General features: G+C 40.9%; 1 protein-coding gene across 1 annotated transcript in view; it reads left to right on the forward strand.

The window, feature by feature from the left end:
* The first annotated feature begins 554 nt into the window (after positions 1–554).
* Positions 555–18,082, forward strand: part of STX7 (syntaxin 7) — a 45,083-nt gene continuing 27,555 nt past the window's right edge. Inside the window, exons 1-2 of the mRNA XM_046005855.1 lie at positions 555–654; positions 5,560–5,710. Coding sequence (XP_045861811.1) covers positions 5,626–5,710 — 85 coding nt within the window. The 5' untranslated portion in view covers positions 555–654; positions 5,560–5,625. The remainder of the gene's footprint in view (positions 655–5,559; positions 5,711–18,082) is intronic.

Below are 18,082 nucleotides of genomic sequence, written 5' to 3' on the forward strand. Positions count from 1 at the left end.
TTTTTATCTAACAATTGCATTGTTCGAATATTTACCATCAGAACATTCTCTGCTCTTTTCAAACCCTGTTAAAACTACTTCCTGCCCTTCAAGGGTGCTTAGAGCGACCTATATGTGCTATGAAAATCTGTCTACTAAATGGGCACACGAGGGTGACTCTTCACTCATTTTGTCTTTGTTCCCTCTAGGATTGCATATTTGCTTTAGCATTTTTTAATGGAGTCCTGAATACGTTCTACTGCAGAGTAGGGAGAAGATGGGCAGGACCTGATGGGGCGGGCTGAAGATACGAGTCTAGGGAGGCCGCCATCACCCGATAAAGACGGATGATCTCCATTCCCTCCTCTGGTTTTTTGGACGCTGGCTAAGACGTTTGCCTTCCGTTAGTCAAGGCCTCAAAAACACCTCCCTTGCAATTTTCTTGGTACCTTATTCCTTAGCTGAGACTCAGAGGGGCGGGGCAGAATGGCTGTCACTCAATCTCGCCGGCCAACGAGAGGGGAGCCAGCCCCGCCTCCTTCCCAGAACTGTATTGTGCGCATGCGGACTGGGAGCCCCAGTGCCACCGCCCATCAGCTGAGATCCGTAGCAGGGGGCTCTGGGGCCGGTGGGTACCCGCGGCCAGAGGAGAAGGAGGAAGCCGAGGAGGTTGGGGTAAGCGCAGCCTGTGGTGGGGGGAGGACCCAGGCCCGGCGCCCCAGAGGCGTGAAGTCCCCGCGGCTGCCGCGCCTCCTTGTTTGTGCGCGTTGTCAGGTGGCCGCCGCCTTGCGCTTTGCCGCTGTGGTAGGGAGGCGGAGGCCCCAGCCCTGGAGCACCGATTCTGCCCACGCCCCCGGTCAGGCAGGCTCTGCCGGCCCCGCCGGCCCCGCCGGCCCCGCGCCACCACTCCGCGCAGCAGCCCGGCTGGGGCGCTGACTCCGGTGCACCGGCGGGCTGCGCGTACCCGGGCGGGGCCGGCGCCGGGGCCCTCTGGGGCGGAGCTCGGGAATCTTGCTTCTGCCAGGAGCGGGACACCAAGTGACCTCTTCCTCTTTGCGATTCGTGGAGTTAGAAAACGCACTTTAAAGTTCTCTTCCCGAAAACAGAGGAACTGAAAATAGATGGCTGTAGTGAAGGAGCACTATCCATTTATTCGGAGGCTCATTTTAATTGGTTTTCTGTCTGGCTTGAAGGCAAGCTAACTTTCTTTGATTTCAGTACACGTCATTAATTGGTTTACATAAAGACTTGTAAAAATACATAAAATATTTCAAGACACCCCCACCACCACCCACCCGGCTTCTTGTTTTTAGGTTCCTGCTTTTTAAAAATTTAGACACAAAGAAGAAAATGACATTACCTTTTTGTCAAATGCTGTATTTTTTTTCCCTCTCAAATTTCTTGTATTTGCTTGGCTCTTGTATACATACATTACTTTTTATTTAATTCACATCAGTGTATTTTTACTATAATTTAAAACATGTGCAGAATCTGGAAGAAAGTGATTATGAAGTGCTGTGTGTTGAGTAATGTTGCAGGTTTCTTCTGGAGCAGCCTTAGCCTGTGCACCCGTGCAGAGACTTCTAGCAGTGTTCAGCAGTGTCTTGTGATGTGGCTGGCCTCTGCTTTGAAGGCTGCTTTGAGGAGTTTGTCTCAGACTGTGACTAATTAAGAATTATGCTCTTGTTTCAGACTTTTTGTAGAAGTTATTATATCATAGTACCTCATTAATGTCTGCATCATTTTTCTTCGGTTATTTTGCTTCTGCTGCTCCCAATAACATAGCCTCGTTTTGGTTAGGATATCAACTTCAGCCAAGTGCTGGCGGTGGAAAAATAAATTATATAAAACACTCGCAGTAAGTCTGAGTAAAGTTTGTCATGATTCCATTTGACAGTTTGGTGTAGGGAAGGGTGAAAAATAATCCTTGGTATTGTGAGTAAAACCAAATAGTATAATAGTTTAACAGATGGAGATGCTGAGCTAAAGAATTCAGTTAATTTGGTTTGGGTAAAGAATGCTCACATCCCTAGAATGATTGCCTTCACATTCATGGAACATCTACCGTGCACCTGATACTGTGGATTCTGCAAGGCGGATGAGGTTGTCTTGTGTTTATATCCCCGAGGTATTGGTAGATAATAAGCAGTATACCACCTAGATCATCTTAAATAGTGATTAGCACTGCGATAAAGGAAGTTAGATCAACAGAGAGTGGCAGGAGTGCTGATTTCTCATTTTAGATGCAAGTAGTCACCAAAGACTTATCCAACATGCAGTGAGACTTCGCTGGTGTAAAGGAGTCAGTCATGTGGGGATCATGGGAGAAGCCTTCTAGGGATAGGAAATGACACTCAGCAAAGGCCCTAAGGCAATAATCAGCCCAGTATATTTAGGATCTGAAAGAAGACACTGGAATGTAATGTCTTAGGATTGATAACTATTTATCCTCAGGCTAGGTATATGTTCTTAGGAAATAGGTACATTTATCCATTCAGTCTACAAATATTTATTAAGTACCTATTATATAAGCAGGTACTGAGATTAAAATAGCACACAAAACAGACAAAACCTTGCCCTCCGGGGAGCTTACATTCTGGCACCTGGTGTGGAGGGAAGTCCAGTGTTTTATGTTAGTCCTCCCAAATTAGAAAGTGAAACTATTTCTGTGGTTCTCCCCACGCTTGATTTATAGAGCATGAGATTTATGCTTATTGGGAGTCTTGGTGTTCTGCAGTGTGTCCAGTAGTAGTACCTGGGGGTAGTGTTTGACACTTAAGATTTCACAGTTCCCTTTGTTCTTTTGTTTGTGCTCTATAGAAAGTCTTGAGAATATCCGCGTGATGAGTGTTACACTTTGATCCTCTCTCCTTTTTTTCCCTTTACCGTCTATATATTTTCATAGAAAGGTAATTGTTGAGATGTCTATGTAAGCGTTATTCAGTAGAACTTTTTGCTGAAGCCCCTGGCCTCACATGTGATATTTGAATATTTGATAGAGCAGGTATAGATAAAGGGTTATTGTTATTCTGAGCAATAAAACTAGGAATTCTGAATGAGCTTTCAAAAATAGTCATCAAGAGGGGCGCCTGGGTGGCTCAGTCATTAAGCGTCTGTCTTCAGCTCAGGTCATGATCCCAGGGTGCTGGGATCGAGCCCCTCATCCGGCTCCTTGCTCAGCAGGAAGCCTGCTTTCTCTCTCCCAGTGCCCCTGCTTGTGTTCCCTCTCTCGCTGTATCTCTATCAAATAAACAAATAAAATCTTTTAAAAAAAATGGTCATCAAGAGTCCTTTAGTGCTTGTTAGCTCTGGGCTAAGTGCTGGAGACTGATGTGGACAGGCATAACTTAGTTGATTCTAGTCTATGCACAGATCATAAACTTTTAAGTCATTTTATAGTTAGCTATAACTGTGGTTATCTATTTGTGTATATGTTTTTGCAGTAAAGTTAGTCATTTGGCTTCTTTATTTCTCATACTTCATCATCTGAAGGGCCAACCATTGTTGTCTTCTAGATATCACTATTAGCAGAATAAGAGAAAAGGACTAAGCTATTCAGCCGTTTTACCTTGATTTACTCATGGAGCTATCTTTATTCATCCTAAGAGTGGAGTCTGCAGGAAGGTGGTAAATTTGTTTTGTTTTGTTTTAATTGAGTGGGCTCACCTGTCCTGAATTTTTGTTATATGATGAAGCAATATGGTTTAGTGTTTTAAAAATACGCGCTGTAAGATGTAGTTTCAAATTTTAGCTGTTAAAATTAAGCAAGTTACTTATTCTTGTTATGCCTTAGTATTTTCATGTGAAAAACCAGAACAATAAGTGTACCTACCTCAGAGGTCTGCCATAAGAATCGACTGAGAAAAGAAATCTTTCATGACCTTAGTTTTGTGTGGTAGCAGGCATGGGTGGCTTGGGAGCCCAAACCCTGGGATTGAACCCCACCTCCACACAGTAGGTGGTTGCATTATGTTTATAGTTACTTCATCTTTATAAGCCGCAGTTTGCTTGTTGTTAAAACAAGTTTATTTGCTACTATCTCCTTTAAAGGGGAGGCTTTAAAAATTAGAATAGACAGTCTGTGTGAAATGGATTTCATTTCTCAGATTGGCAATAGATGTTGGGTCATTTCTCTCGGTGTTGTCTCCTACTTGTCCCAGCCTCGACTCTCCTGATCCCAGGTAGACTAGCAGCCATCCCTGCCTTCTCAAAATTCCACACTGCCAAGTGCCCTGTACGCGCGTCCTGAGTCTACCCGTCCCAGGCTTCACATCTTTGCCTTTGTCATTTTCCATACCAGTCATAGCCAGGTAGTCACATCTTCTGTTTCTGTGTCATAAATTCTTTCGAGATAAGGGCAATGGTGAAATTTCTTTTTCCTAGCCTCTCACCTTTCCCTGGCACAAGACCTTTTGCTGATTTGTGTTGCTCTTGTTTTACTCTGTTTCTCTCCTCTCCTAAATGACAAACATGAATTGAGCAGATTCTTGTTGTCCTGTTTGCTTGCCACCCTCTAGTGCTTCATTTGATGCTGGCCACATAGCAGACTCTCTCAGTAGAGAGGTGGTTCACACATGGACTGCCTACAGCTTTGCTGCAGTCAGTGCACTCGGTGAGAAGATGGGTGTGGAGTTGTTGAGAGACTGTGCCCAGTCCTGTTTGCAGGGATACCCTTTCTGTCTTTCTTTCCAAACTGCGACACATGTGGTATAGTGTGCATTGAGACAGAAAAGAGCTCCCTCTCACCTCCTTCCTGTGGTGGTGCCCCAGCTTTGCTTCCCGTCCTCATGCCGGCTTCTGGAAGAGGAGTGTGTTCTCCTTGCTCTGTTGGTAAGGTGTGGTGAGCTTTTACGGAGCATGTCCTTTTTCCCTCACTTGTTAGCTCTGCCTCTCTCAGTTGACCTATGCTATTACAATTAGAGACCCATCAGTCCTATGTTCCGAAGCTGTTGACATTTCTGGGGACACCCTGAAGTTTGTATACCATTTAATAAATATGTAAATACTAATTTTGTGTCAGGAATTTTTATTTTTTTATTATTATTGTTTTTAAAGATTTTATTTATTTATTTGACAGAGATCACAAGTAGGCAGAGAGGCAGGCAGAGAGAGAGAGGGGGAAGCAGGCTCCCTGCCGAGCAGAGAGCTCAGTGCAGGGCCTTAATCCCAGCACCCTGGGATCATGACCTGAGCAGAAGGCAGAGGCTTTAACCCACTGAGGCACCCAGGCACCCTGTGTCAGGAATTTTTAAATGTTGGAGAAAGAAAGATACATCGCATGTAGACCCTGCTTTATAGTTGCTGGCACTTTAGTTAAGGAGAAAAATATGTAAACAATTAAAATTATACACAGAAAAGGGACTTGTCAATTCATCCTTAGATCAAAGTTTTCAAAGGGAATGTACAATTTGAGCCTTATTTTAATTGTTTAACATGAATGTGACCTCTAAAAGGCCAGTGTTTTTGATAGCCATGAGAGTTTTACTGTTTGATATGTCCCTTTGCCATATTTCAACCCTGTTAGGTGATAATTTGGAAAATGTACTTTAAAAGTACAATTATGTGACTTCTGTTTTGTAGGTGACTGCTTAGAAAACTGTCCAGCCTGCCAACATCTGATGAAATTAGTGAATAAGCAAATCAGCTATGTCTTACACTCCGGGAGTTGGTGGTGACCCCGCTCTACTGGCCCAGCGTATCTCTTCAAACATCCAGAAGATCACACAATGTTGTAAGTTGACTTCACTGTTTTCAATTCTTAACTGAACTTAGAGGTTCATAATAGGACAACTCCAGAAACTGAGAAAGGGAGGAGCAATCCTCTAGAAACAGATTTTAGAAGGCTAGAACTCTTAAAATTAAAAATAAAAAAAATTTTTTAAGAAGGCTAGAATTCTTTAGAGTGAATGTGAAAGATAATTGCTTTGGAAGAGAGAATACTTTTGCATTTTTCTGTAGAGTGCCATGCACATAATACACTATTTTATTAATGAAATAAAGATTTAAAAGGATAGATACTATATTTGCTTTAAAATCATCTGGTTCTGGAGGAAATTAAAGAGACTTGTTGATTAAATGCCATAGGATTGGAACTGGGGAGTACCAAGAAGAGTTTACATTTATTAAAAATAAAGTTTTGTAGAGGGAAAAATACATGGTCCATCTTTAAGGAGCAGGGAGTAACTAATGAGGTAACATTTTAATCCATTGAGACAGATCTAAAAGAGAATTCTCAGAATTCCCACAAACTATCTGTGCTACACCTGTCAAAAACTATCCTAGTAGACCAATCCCACGTAGCATTTTATTAGAAATTTTTACTCCTTGGGATGGATAGATAGGTAGGTAGTTTAAAAGATCACTATAGCAGATTTGAGCCTAAAGTTCTTTTGTTTTACATTTTGTTTCCAAATCATAGCTAATCACATATGTGGATTATTTTTAGTTACCTTGTGATCAGTATTTTGCCCCTTTGGGTATTACCTGAACACTCTTTAGAGTGTGTTAAAACAGCATTATTCTTCAGCTTACTTTATTAAGTCTCCTGTTCTCTTTACCAGAATGGGTTAACACACTGTGAAAATAAAGAATGTTTTCAGATGACCAAACCATGTTTTCTTATCTAATCATTAACTTCCCAGAAGTTACTACTCTACCCGAATGATTTCAGTGAGGTGTCAGCATGTTTTGGAGGCAAAAGGAGTAAAAGTAGATTACAGATGGTTCTAAAAAAGTGCTGCTGTGCACAGTGGTATAATAATAAAAGCCAAAGAAAACAAGATTCTTTTTCTTTCTTAGAAGTAGTGCTGGTTAGCATCGGGCTCATGTGTGAAAATTAAGAGGGGTTATAATTTTAGTTTACATGTGTGGGAAAATCAGGACCTTTGTGTAAGAAAGGAGACCAGGAGGCCTTCCTCCGGAGGACAGGCAGATCTTTGGGTCTGGGAAAAGGGAACGTGTTAGGAATTCTGGGAAGAGGAGGAGGAATGAGGGTAGGCACTGAGATCATAGAGGCAGTAAGCATCCAGTGGTGTGACAGATATACAGACTGGAGATCATGTGTGGGCTTGAACTAGAAGGAGGTAAGGGTTAACTTAAGTCATGTCCACTGAGAAAGAATTGGTTGATCCAACCAGATGAGGAGTGATACATTGGGCCAGAGTTTCATATTCATGGCATAACTCAAAATTAAGCATGTGACTTTGTTGTGTGCTTGAGGGCAGCTTTGGACTGTGGGGGAGTGTGGTGGCAAGAACCACAACTCTGCCTTGTGAAAAGGGGTTAAGACTAGTCCTGGAACGCTGGGTTTCTCAGCTGGTTAAGCATTTGACTCTTGATTTTGGCTCAGGTCATGATCTCGGGTTTATGAGAATCGAGCCCTGCATCAGGCTCTGTGCTAGGTGTGGAGTCTGCTTGAGATTCTCTCTCTCCCTCTGCCCTTTCCCTTGCTCACACATCCGCGCTCTCTCTCAATAAATAAAATCTTAAAAAAGAAAAAAGAATACTAGGACTCTTCAGCCATGAAAAGCTATAGTCACCACCTTCAAATATTGGAAACACTGTCTTGTATAAAATACAGGAAAGGTATTCTGCATGATCATGAAGGTCTCCACAAATGAATAGAAGCAACGGTAGCCAGGCTTCAGCTCTAGAAGGATAGGGCTTTTGAATAATCCTGGTTATTCAGGGATGGAATTGCCAAACTCAGGAAGAGTGCAATCCCTGTTACTAAGTGACGAGTATATGGTAGTCAGATACTGTTTCTCAGGTCTGTTACTTAGAGGTTTAAACACTAGAGTAATGGTTCAGACTAAGTGACTTGTAATTAAGATATTCTCTATTCGTTCAGCAAATAATTTATTGAGCACCTACTGCATGCTAGACATGGTATCAGACTCTGGAAATCAAACAGTAAACAAGATCCCTCGGGCCCTTTTCTCATGTACATTATAGTGTAAGAAGAAACCGATGGTTAAAAAAATTTAACGGGGTGGGGTAACCAGGTGATGGCATTAAAGGAGGGCACATGCTGTAATAAGCACTGGGTGTTATATACAACTGATGAATCACTGACCTCTACCTCTGAAATTAATAATACGTATATGCTAATTAATTAAATGAATTTTTTAAGAAGTTAAAAAAAAGAATGAATGACATGGTATCCTATAATGAAAATGAGAGTACTATGAGAGCAGGTGCCTGAAGGGGAAGCTGCCATAGCTGAGATGGTCCCCTGAGTGAGGATGAGAAGGGGCTAGGAGTGAGAAGATGTATGACAAGAACATTTAGAAGCAGCCAGTAGCTGGTATTAAAATCCTGAAGCAGTTCAGAGCTTGGAGTGTTCAGAAAATAGACAAGAAAGCGAAGCCTGGTGTTGGCTGAAACACAGCATGTGAGGCAGGTGTGGCTGGAGATGAAATCAGAGAGGAGGCCAAATGGGCCACCCTGAGCCGGGGAGGCTGTCGGGGGAGTTTAGATTTCATTCTAAGAAGGAAGACAGACCTTCAGATCTGTGCTTTGAAAAGATTGCTTTGGCTCCTGCTGCTTAGAAAGTAGACTTTGGGGAATTTGAGGTGGGGACTCGTTGGCCATCGCACGGGTCTGGTGAGTGATGTTGGCTTATACCAGCGTGGTGGCAGTGGGGACAGAGAGAACTGATGATGGATGTTCTTTGGAGGCAGAGCCAACAAGACCTGCTGATGAATGTGGGTAGATTGAGAGAGAGAGAACGAAGTCCGGGGTGACTCCATGTTTTCGTTGAGCCGCCGAGTATATACTGAGGTGGGAAGGACTGTAATTCAGAAACAGAGAGAATTTTGTTGGCGAAGTAAAGTTTGAGATGTCTTTTTTTTTTTTTTTAAACTAACATATAATGTATTATTAGCCCCAGAAGTACAGGTCTGTGAATCATCAGGCTTACACACTTCACAGCACTCACCATAGCACATACCCTCCCCAATGTTGAGATGTCTTTTAAACACCAAAGTAGAGATGTCAGACATCTAGTTTAGATATATGAATTTGGAGATCAAATAGTATTTGAAACTGTGGGTCCAAAATAATCACAAAGGAGTAGGAGCAGAGAGCAGGAGCATTAAAAATGTGGAAGTCAGGAAGGCAGGGAGAAAGCAGGAAGAATCAGAGTGACTGGGGAGGTAAGAAAACAGGATCTGGTGGATTTCCAGAAATCAGAAAAAGTGTTTCAGGACTGAGTGAGGCATCATCTGTGTCTCATGCTGCCGAGAGACTAAAAAGCAGAGAATTGGATAGGGCAAACTGGTTGCTTGGAAAGGAATGGTCTCAGGGATGCCTGGGTGGCTCAGTCAGTTATGCATCTGCCTTTGGCTCAGGTCATGATCCCAGGGTCCTACTTTAGCAGGGATCCTGCTTCTCCCTCTGCCCTCTGCCTGCCACTCCCCCTGCTGCTGCGGTTCTTGCTCTCTGTCAAATAAATAAACAAAATCTGAAAGAAAGTAGAAAGAAAGGAAGAAAGAAAGAAAGATCTCATATTCATGTCTGAGTGTGATGGAGAAAAGGAGGGAGAAGAACTGATCCTTTTTCAACTAGAGAGCCTTCCTAAACTCCTACTCACCTCTGCTTATATCATTGAGGAAAGTTAATGTATAGTCACATGGCTACACCTAACTGCTAGGAAGGCTGGATTGCACTATGCTTACTAAGATTGGGGCTTGCTCCATTTAAGAAGGGGAAGATCAGTATTTAGTAGGCAATCAGAGGATTCTACCGTTGAAGTAGAAAGAGGGTCAAAGAAGAGGCTGCATTTTTCTGCTACATAAGAGAGAGTCTACCGAGAGTACAATTGCGAAAGAAAGGTTTCTGAAGGTGAGAGGGGGAGGGGAATGGGTCACCAGTGCCCAGTTTGCATTTTGTTCACTGTACAGAGCCCAGGCAGGGTATGGCATGGATATAAATGTGGTAAGCAAGGGTGGCAGGTTCTGTCTGAGTGGGCTGGTTTTAAATGAAATAGGAGCCAAAGGCATTAGGCAGAGAAGGGGCTGGAAGGCTATGGGAAGTTTATGGAAAGGAGAAAGGGATTAGTTATAGTTTTGACAATGGAGAGGATTGACATACCTTGGAATGATGGGTTGTTTCACATGTTGAGTACTCACTTGAGATTGGGGATCATGAATTTAGTGAAACCAATCATCACTATGTATTTTTTCTAATTCTGAGAGTCAGTGTCTGAATGAAGGGAAGTTTAGATGAGGTAGAATTTGTTAGTGTTAAAGATCTAACCTACCCCGTGTGCATCACTGAATCGGATATGAAGAAATCACGTGGAAGTGAAAGGCAGAAGTGTGAAATTTCAGTTCATTTTTTCCCCATCTGGTAGTGCTAATAATACTGGATGTGATTGAATAAGATGGTACTTTGCACCACATTTAGGTGTTTCTCTTCACACTACATTTGCATCTCTTAAATTTGTGTCAGGACAAATTATCTAGTTGCACAAAAGAAATCTTAAAAGAAGATGCTGTAAGTAGGGTAATACCCTTGTTAGAATATGTGCACCTGTTCAATTAAAGCTAACGTCTTCCTAAATACTGCAGTGGGAGAAGTTTATTTTGATATTACTTTTGAGTGAGATTAGGGAAAACTTGTAAAATATTAATTTTTATTGCTCTGTTTATACCAAAAAAGAAAATAGCAATCAAAAAGATTTTTGAGGGGCGCCTGGGTGGCTCAGTGGGTTAAAGCCTCTGCCTTCAGCTCAGATCATGATCCCAGGGTTCTGGGATCGAGCCCCGCATCGGGCTCTCTGCTCAGTGGGGACCCTGCTTCCCCTTCTCTCTCTGCCTGCCTCTCTGCCTGCTTGTGATCTCTCTCTCTGTCAGATAAATAAATAAAATCTGTAAAATTTGATTCTGGGAGGGACCCAAGAATAACATTTATTAAGATTATAATTTTTTCTTTAACTAGTATTATATCCTGAAAGTTCTGTTTTGCAAAGAGTAGACCAGATGAAACAAGGTATTTTTAACTTTTTTTGTCTTAAGATACTTTTTGTTAAAAATAATCTGTAATCTTATCAATTTTCTTTACTAGTGAATTATTTAAATCATATTACAATAATATAATTTATATTAAAATATTTAAACATTGTAAATTCGTAAATATAAAATAGAAATAGATTATATTAATGTAACTTTTTAAGAATGACTAATAAGTGTAACAGATTAGAACTTTATTAGGGATTTCTCTAGAGCATTTAAAATAATTAAGAAAATACATATTTTTGTCTTAATGTAACTATTTATTTGAAAATTTTCCTGAATATGGAATTTTATTGACAGATTGTAGAGGGTGGGTGGGGTGGAGGTGGAAGCAATGAGGAAAGTTATTTAGATCTCAATGTGATCTCGATGAGGAAAATATTTTTACCCTGTGAGAGAAAGTGTTCTGTTGTTGACTCTGTCACAGAGTCAGCAAGGTATTTGTGCCCCAGCTGCTCTGTCCTTTGCCTGTGGCACAGACACTTCCATTGATGGCCCCACCGTGGCATCCAGTCTTTTCTCAATCCAGTGCTCCAGGCAACCATTCCCAATAGACAGGAGTTGGCATGTCAATAAAACCATTTGTTATCCCAGGTCTAGAAGATGATCATGCATCAAAGAAATGCTTGGACTTAATGCTCAAGCTTTGGCTTGAGATATTTACAAGTAACGTTTTTATTAGTAGTATTTGGAGATGAGATGTACACCCAGTTACCCTTTATCACCTGTCTGTATTTTCTTTGACACAAACTCCTACCAGTGATGGGTAGTGCAAGGATGAACAAGCCTTTATGGGTGGAAATGGCTGAGCCTGTTACATAAGGTAAAGCAGAGTAGGATATTTTCACTGGGACCATTCATCCTTGTGCAAGCAAACAACCAAACCCAGAAAAATATATCCATTTTTGAATAAATGGAATCATTTATCTCCTATAGAGTATTTCAACACAGACTTGTTTAGAGTTGCAAAAACACACGAAGTAACTCATGTTTTTGAAAGAAGCAGAATAAATTATTGAAATCCATCACATAACTGAACATTTTTTTATCTTTAAAAAATAGAGCTATAATGTATAGAGAGTAGTACACCAGTTATTAATGTATAACTCAATAAATTGTCTGTTACAACACCATGTATACCAAGAAGGAGAACATTACCAGTACCCTGAAGCCCTTCTCATGTTTTACCCGCCCCATACTCTCTAAAGGTCCCAATTTCTTAACTTTAGTAGAGTCACGTATTATGTTTCATGCTGGACTTCTTTCTCCCATTGTATTTGTACGGTTCATCCATGTCGTGGCGTGTAGCTGTAGGTCATATGTTTTCATTATTACATAGTATTCCATATTCAACCAGACCACAGGCTGTTTATTCTTTCTGCTGTTTATGTACATTTAGAATGTCTCTGGCTTTTTGTTTTTCTTTTTTGCTATTATGAGCAATGCTGAATATTTTTACATGTTCTTTTGTCTCACTTAGTGCCTAAGAGTACGGTTACAGGGTGCATGTACGTTTAGCTGTAGTTAGTGGTTACCGAAAGTCATCATACCAGGTTATATTCCGCCGGCCAGTGTATCAGAGTTCATTTTGCTGATCCAAATCCTTGCCAGCATTTGGCCTTTACAGTCTTAAATTTCACCCCTTTAGACATAGTTCTATCTCATTGTGATATATATTGCAATTCCCTGATTAGAATCAGACTTTTTAGAACGTCACTGAGGTAGGAAAATCGGCGAGACGATAGGAAAGACTTCTAATTAAGCAAGCTCTCTGTGAGTGCGCACACACTTCCTGAAATCAGATCCTGGTAGCAGTATGACCTTGAGTAAGCTCTTTCATTCCCAGGACGTGATTTTCTTACATATATTTTCTCTGGGCTGGATTATGGTCTCTTTCAACTTTAACAAGCTGTAATTGTGACCAAAGTTTTAAAGAATCTTGAAAGCTCTTCCAGCAGATGCAGGATTGTTCTCTTTGTTATTAAGAGACGAATTGCCATATCTGGATCCATAACACATACTTTTAAAATTCTGTAATTGAAATAGTCTTCACAAGACCAGCTAGAGTTCCGCTAAGACTTGTGTATGATTTCTAAGTATTAGAAGATGGGAGAGTTACAGTCACAAGGATTCTGGTGTGAATTGTGTCTGCATTAATTAAGGTATGAATTGAAGGAAGCATAAGTAGAAATATCAGCAGTCGACCGTGAAACATAGTCATCAGTGGGGTGTCTCGGTGGCTCAGCTGGTTAAGTGTCTGCCTTTGGCTCAGGTCATGATCCAGGGGTCCTGAGATGGAGTCCCGAGTCCCGTATCAGACTCCCTCTGCCTGCTGCTCCCCCTACCTGTGTGCGCACTTTCTCTCTCTCTCTCTGACAAATAAATAAATAGTCTTTAAAAAAAAGAAAGAAAGAAACCTAGTCATTGAAATAAAATCTTCCCATGAGTACACATAGTAAGTCTTACCACCAATATTAATAAGAATTCTGGCATTTGAGTATTCTTTAAAAAGAATAATCTGAAAGAGAAAGAGAGTGGCTACAAGTTAGCCTATGGGAAATGAACAAATTAGATCTATCGGTAACATAAAATATTACTTGGCTGCATTTATGAGTGTAGAAGTTTTCTATTAAAATATGCATAACATGTCATATGTTCATGTGTGTTCATTCCAGAGCGTTCAGGAAAGCAGAACCTTCTGGGGGGGCATAAAATGTGTAAACTTAAACCCATGTTGTAAAGGTGAAGAGAAGATGAATGGAAAATGTTTATGTTGAATCGTCATTGTTTCATTTTTTTTAAATCATTTATCTCCTGTAGATTATTTCAACACAGACTTATTTAGAGTTGCAAAAATATTACTGGTTTCTTTGTGTTGTGATTAGCTCTCATTCTGTATGAGTTCTTTCTTTATTTATTAAAAAGGATCAGTGCTTACCTTTTGTCCTCATAAGGTTCCTAGGACTTTGAGATGAAATAAAATCTATATAAATGTGTGAGTCCTTTTGTTACTTTTTTAAGATTTTATTTATTTATTTGACAGACAGAGATCACAAGTAGGCAGAGAGGCAGGCAGAGAGAGAGGAGGAAGCACTTGGCTCCCTGCTGAGCAGAGAGGCCGATGTGGGCCTCCATCCCAGAACCCTGGGATCATGACCTGAGCCAAAGGCAGAGGCTTTAACCCACTGAGCCACCCAGGCACCCCCTTTTGTTACTTTTGAGAATGAATACAGTTCTTTTCATTGGAGTCTGGTGAAGGGGTCCCTTGTTTTTGCCTCTCAACACATGACTAAACAAAAGGGAAGCAATATCATCAACTTTTCTTTTTTGGTGCCAGGGTCAACTTTTCTTTAAAAAAAAAAAAAAAGCTCCAGTCCTGAGAAGTTAGTAAATTTACTGGAAGTATATTTACCCAGGAATTAAGGATGTGTCTTTTTTTCTTGGGGAGCAGTCTCTGTTTGTGGGTTTTGGTGGATGTAAAAGTGGTTTATGGAGGAAAAAGAGATGAAAACTTGTCCCTCCTCCCAATGCTTTTTGATATAGCTACGTTCAACATCACTCATCTGAAAATATTTGGTTGGATCTTTTCCCCTGAGCAGAAAAACTTCAGTACCTTTGCTCTCGTTGCTGTAATTTTCTTCATGGCTAGGGTGTTGACACAGTGTATAGATAGGTGTGGGAATTAATGCCTTCTCCAAGAGGATTTTAACAGAAAACGACAATTTTTTTTTTCTTCTCTGATGGCTTTTCCTACATGACCAAACATGAGTGCTGTTTATGACGGAACGTGAATCTGATGGCTACAGAAGTGTTTACACATAATTATATTCTTTCTTTTTTTTATTTTATGAAAACAAAATCATACTATACATTTCTTTCCCTCCTTGCTTTTTTTGGTCTTCTCTGTTGGCCAAATAATTTTTCATTATATGAGTGTGTCACATCATTTAACCAAACCTTTATTAACGGACACTTTGTCCTAAGATTGTATGTTTAAAAGTCGGAGAACTGGGCGCCTGGGTGGCTCTGTGGGTTGGGCCGCTGCCTTCGGCTCGGGTCATGATCTCAAGGGTCCTGGGATCGAGTCCCGTGTTGGACTCTCTGCTCGGCAGGGAGTCTGCTTACCCCCCCCCCTCGGCCTGCCTCTCTGTCTACTTGTGATCTCTCTCTCGCTGTCAAATAAATAAATAAATAAAATCTTTAAAAAAAAAAAAGTCGGGGAACTTACCATTTATGCTGCCTCCACACATGAATCCTCCTGCATTCCATGTAGGTAAGGTATGATGCTGATTATATGATAAAATCCTCATGTATGTTTCCCACCCATGTTATGTAAAAACATTTTAATTATTATTGTATTTTTTCACTATAAATATATTCAGTATGCTTAGTACTTACATATCACAGAGTAGCTTCTCTTTTATTAAAATGAAGTTTGTGGTTGGTTGTGTAATGACCTCTCAATGGCCCCGGGATGCTGCCTATCTGTACATTTTAGTTGGTTCAGTGTTGATGTGGGAGTCAGACAGCAGATGTTAGGCTAGATTGCTTAGTTTGGGTTTCCTGTAATAGTTTTGACAATTCTTGTCCTCCTCTCTTTGACTCTTTTATGTTGTTTTTCACCAGTTACTGAGCAATATTTTCCATTAAAGAGTAATTGCCTTTTATACTCATTCCAAACTGGATTTTTTTTTAAAGCAGGTATTAATTGATTTGCCTATTAATTTATTTGGATGAACCTAAAAGTCTTACAAAATAGTGTTCTGTAGGTTTTGATGCATTTATTTTGCCCAGTCTTTCCTTGTTGTAGTGTCATTATCTTGTTTATTTGAAGAAACCATTGTTGGGGTAGCATGTCACTGATACTGAGTATGGCCAGCTATTTCTCTGGGATAGCTTGGCCTTTACCCCGTTTAAAGCCCAAGGGCATGCCCACAGTCATGAACAAGATTCCTTCCTAGCGTGTGGACTGTTATTTTCTTAGTGAGGACTGTGAAAACTGTTAGCTAAAAATCCAGCTGAAGCCTGCTTATTTGTGAATACCCAGAGCACTATCTTGCTGTTGGGGTTTGGGAGGAGAGCTGGGCAGGGTGACGGAAATACATCCAGTGATTTGAGTTATACAGTATTGCCAGACTCTGCCTGATTCAGAAGTCTCTGGAAGATGTATAAAGTTAGTATCATTTTTTTAAAAGATTTTATTTATTTATTTGACAGGCAGAGATTACAAGTAGGCAGAGAGGCAGGCAGAGAGAGAGAGAGAGAGAGAGAGAGAGAGGAGGACGCAGGCTCCCCGCTGACAGAGAGCCCCATGCGGGGCTCGATCCCAGGACCTGGGATCATGACCTGAGCCAAAGGCAGAGGCTTTAACCCACCGAGCCACCCAGGCGCCCCTAAAGTTAATATCTTTTAACTAAAGTTAGTATCTTTTAACTACGGGCATACCTTGGAGATATCGTGGGTTTGGTTGCAGACCAATAAAGTAAGTTAAATTTTCAGTTTCCCAGTGCATATAGTTATATTTATATTATATTGTAGCCTGTTAAATGTACGGTAGCTTTATGTTTAAAGAAATAATGGACATGTTTTAACTAAAAAAATACTTTATTGCTAAACCATGCGGACCATCATGTGAGCTTTTAGGGAGTCATAATCTTTTGGCTCCTGGAAGGTTTTGCCTCAATGTTGATGCCTGCTGACTGAGCAGTATGGTGGGTGCTGAAGGTGCAAGAGGCTGTGGCAATTTCTTAAAATTAGACAGCAGTGAAGTTTACTGCATAAGTTGCCTCTTCCCTTTGTGAACAATTTCTCTGTAGCATGGGATGCTGTTTCATAGCATTTTACCCACAGCAGAACTTCTTTAAAAATTGAAGTCAATCCTCTCAAACCCCGCCCAGCTAAGTTGACGTGATGTTCTAAGCCCTCTGTTGTCATTTTCAGCAGTCTTTACAGCAGCTTTATCGGGAGTAGATTCCATCTCAAGAAACCAGCTTCTTTGGGAAGCAGCTCCTCAGCCACTAATATCTAATGGAATTGCAACAATTCAGTCACATCTTCAGGCTCCACTTTTAATTCTAGTTCTCTGGTCTGTCTGCCACATCTGCAGTTTCCTCCTCCGCTGGAGTCTTGAGCCTCTAAGAGTCATCCGTAACGGTTGGAATTGACTTCTTCCCAGTCACTGTGCATGTTGATATTTTGCCCTCTTACGAATCATGAATGTTCTTAATGGCATCTGGAATGGTAACTCTTTTCCAGAAATTTTAAATTTACTTTCCCAGACCCATGAGAGGAATCACTATTGGGGACAGCTATAGCTTTATGAAGTGTGTTTCTTAAATAAGATTTGAAAGTTGAAAGTTGAAATGACTCGCATTGACTGCAGAATGGATATTGTGTTAGCAAGCATGAAAACAGAGTTAATCTTGCTGAACATCTCCATCAGAGTCCTTGGATGACCAGATGCATTGTCAGTAAGCAATAATATTTTTTGAAGATTTTATTGATTTGAGAGAGAGAAAGAGAATGCACGAATGGGGAGAGGGGAGGAGCAGAGGGAGATGGACAGACTCCACCTAACATGGGGCTCGATCTCATGACCCTGAGATCATGACTTGAGGTGAAATCAAGCATCAGAGGCTTAGCTGACTGAGCCACCGAGGCACCCGCAATAAGCAGTAATATTTTGAAAGGAATCTTTTTTCTGAAGAGTAGGTCTCAACAGTGGGCTTAAGATATTCAGTAAACCATGTTGTAAACAGATGTGCTATCATGCAGGCTTCGTTTTTCATCTTTGGAGCACAGGAAGAGTAGATTTAGCATAATTCTTAAAGGCCCTGGGATTTTTGGAATGGTAAATGAGCACTCACTTCAACTAAAAGTCATTAGCTGCCTCGGCCTATAACAAGAGAGCCAGCCTGTCTCTTGGAGCTTTGGAGCCAGACATGGACTTCTCTCAAGCTATGAAAGTCCTAGCTAGATGGCATCTTCTTCCAAGATAAGACTGTTTCATTTCCATGGAAAATATGTTGTTTAGTTTGGCCACCTTCATTAATTATCTTAGCTAGATCTTCTGGGGAAAGAATGTTCTA

Source organism: Meles meles, chromosome 5, assembly GCF_922984935.1.
Source record: "Meles meles chromosome 5, mMelMel3.1 paternal haplotype, whole genome shotgun sequence".
Classification (NCBI taxonomy): Eukaryota; Metazoa; Chordata; class Mammalia; order Carnivora; family Mustelidae; genus Meles; species Meles meles.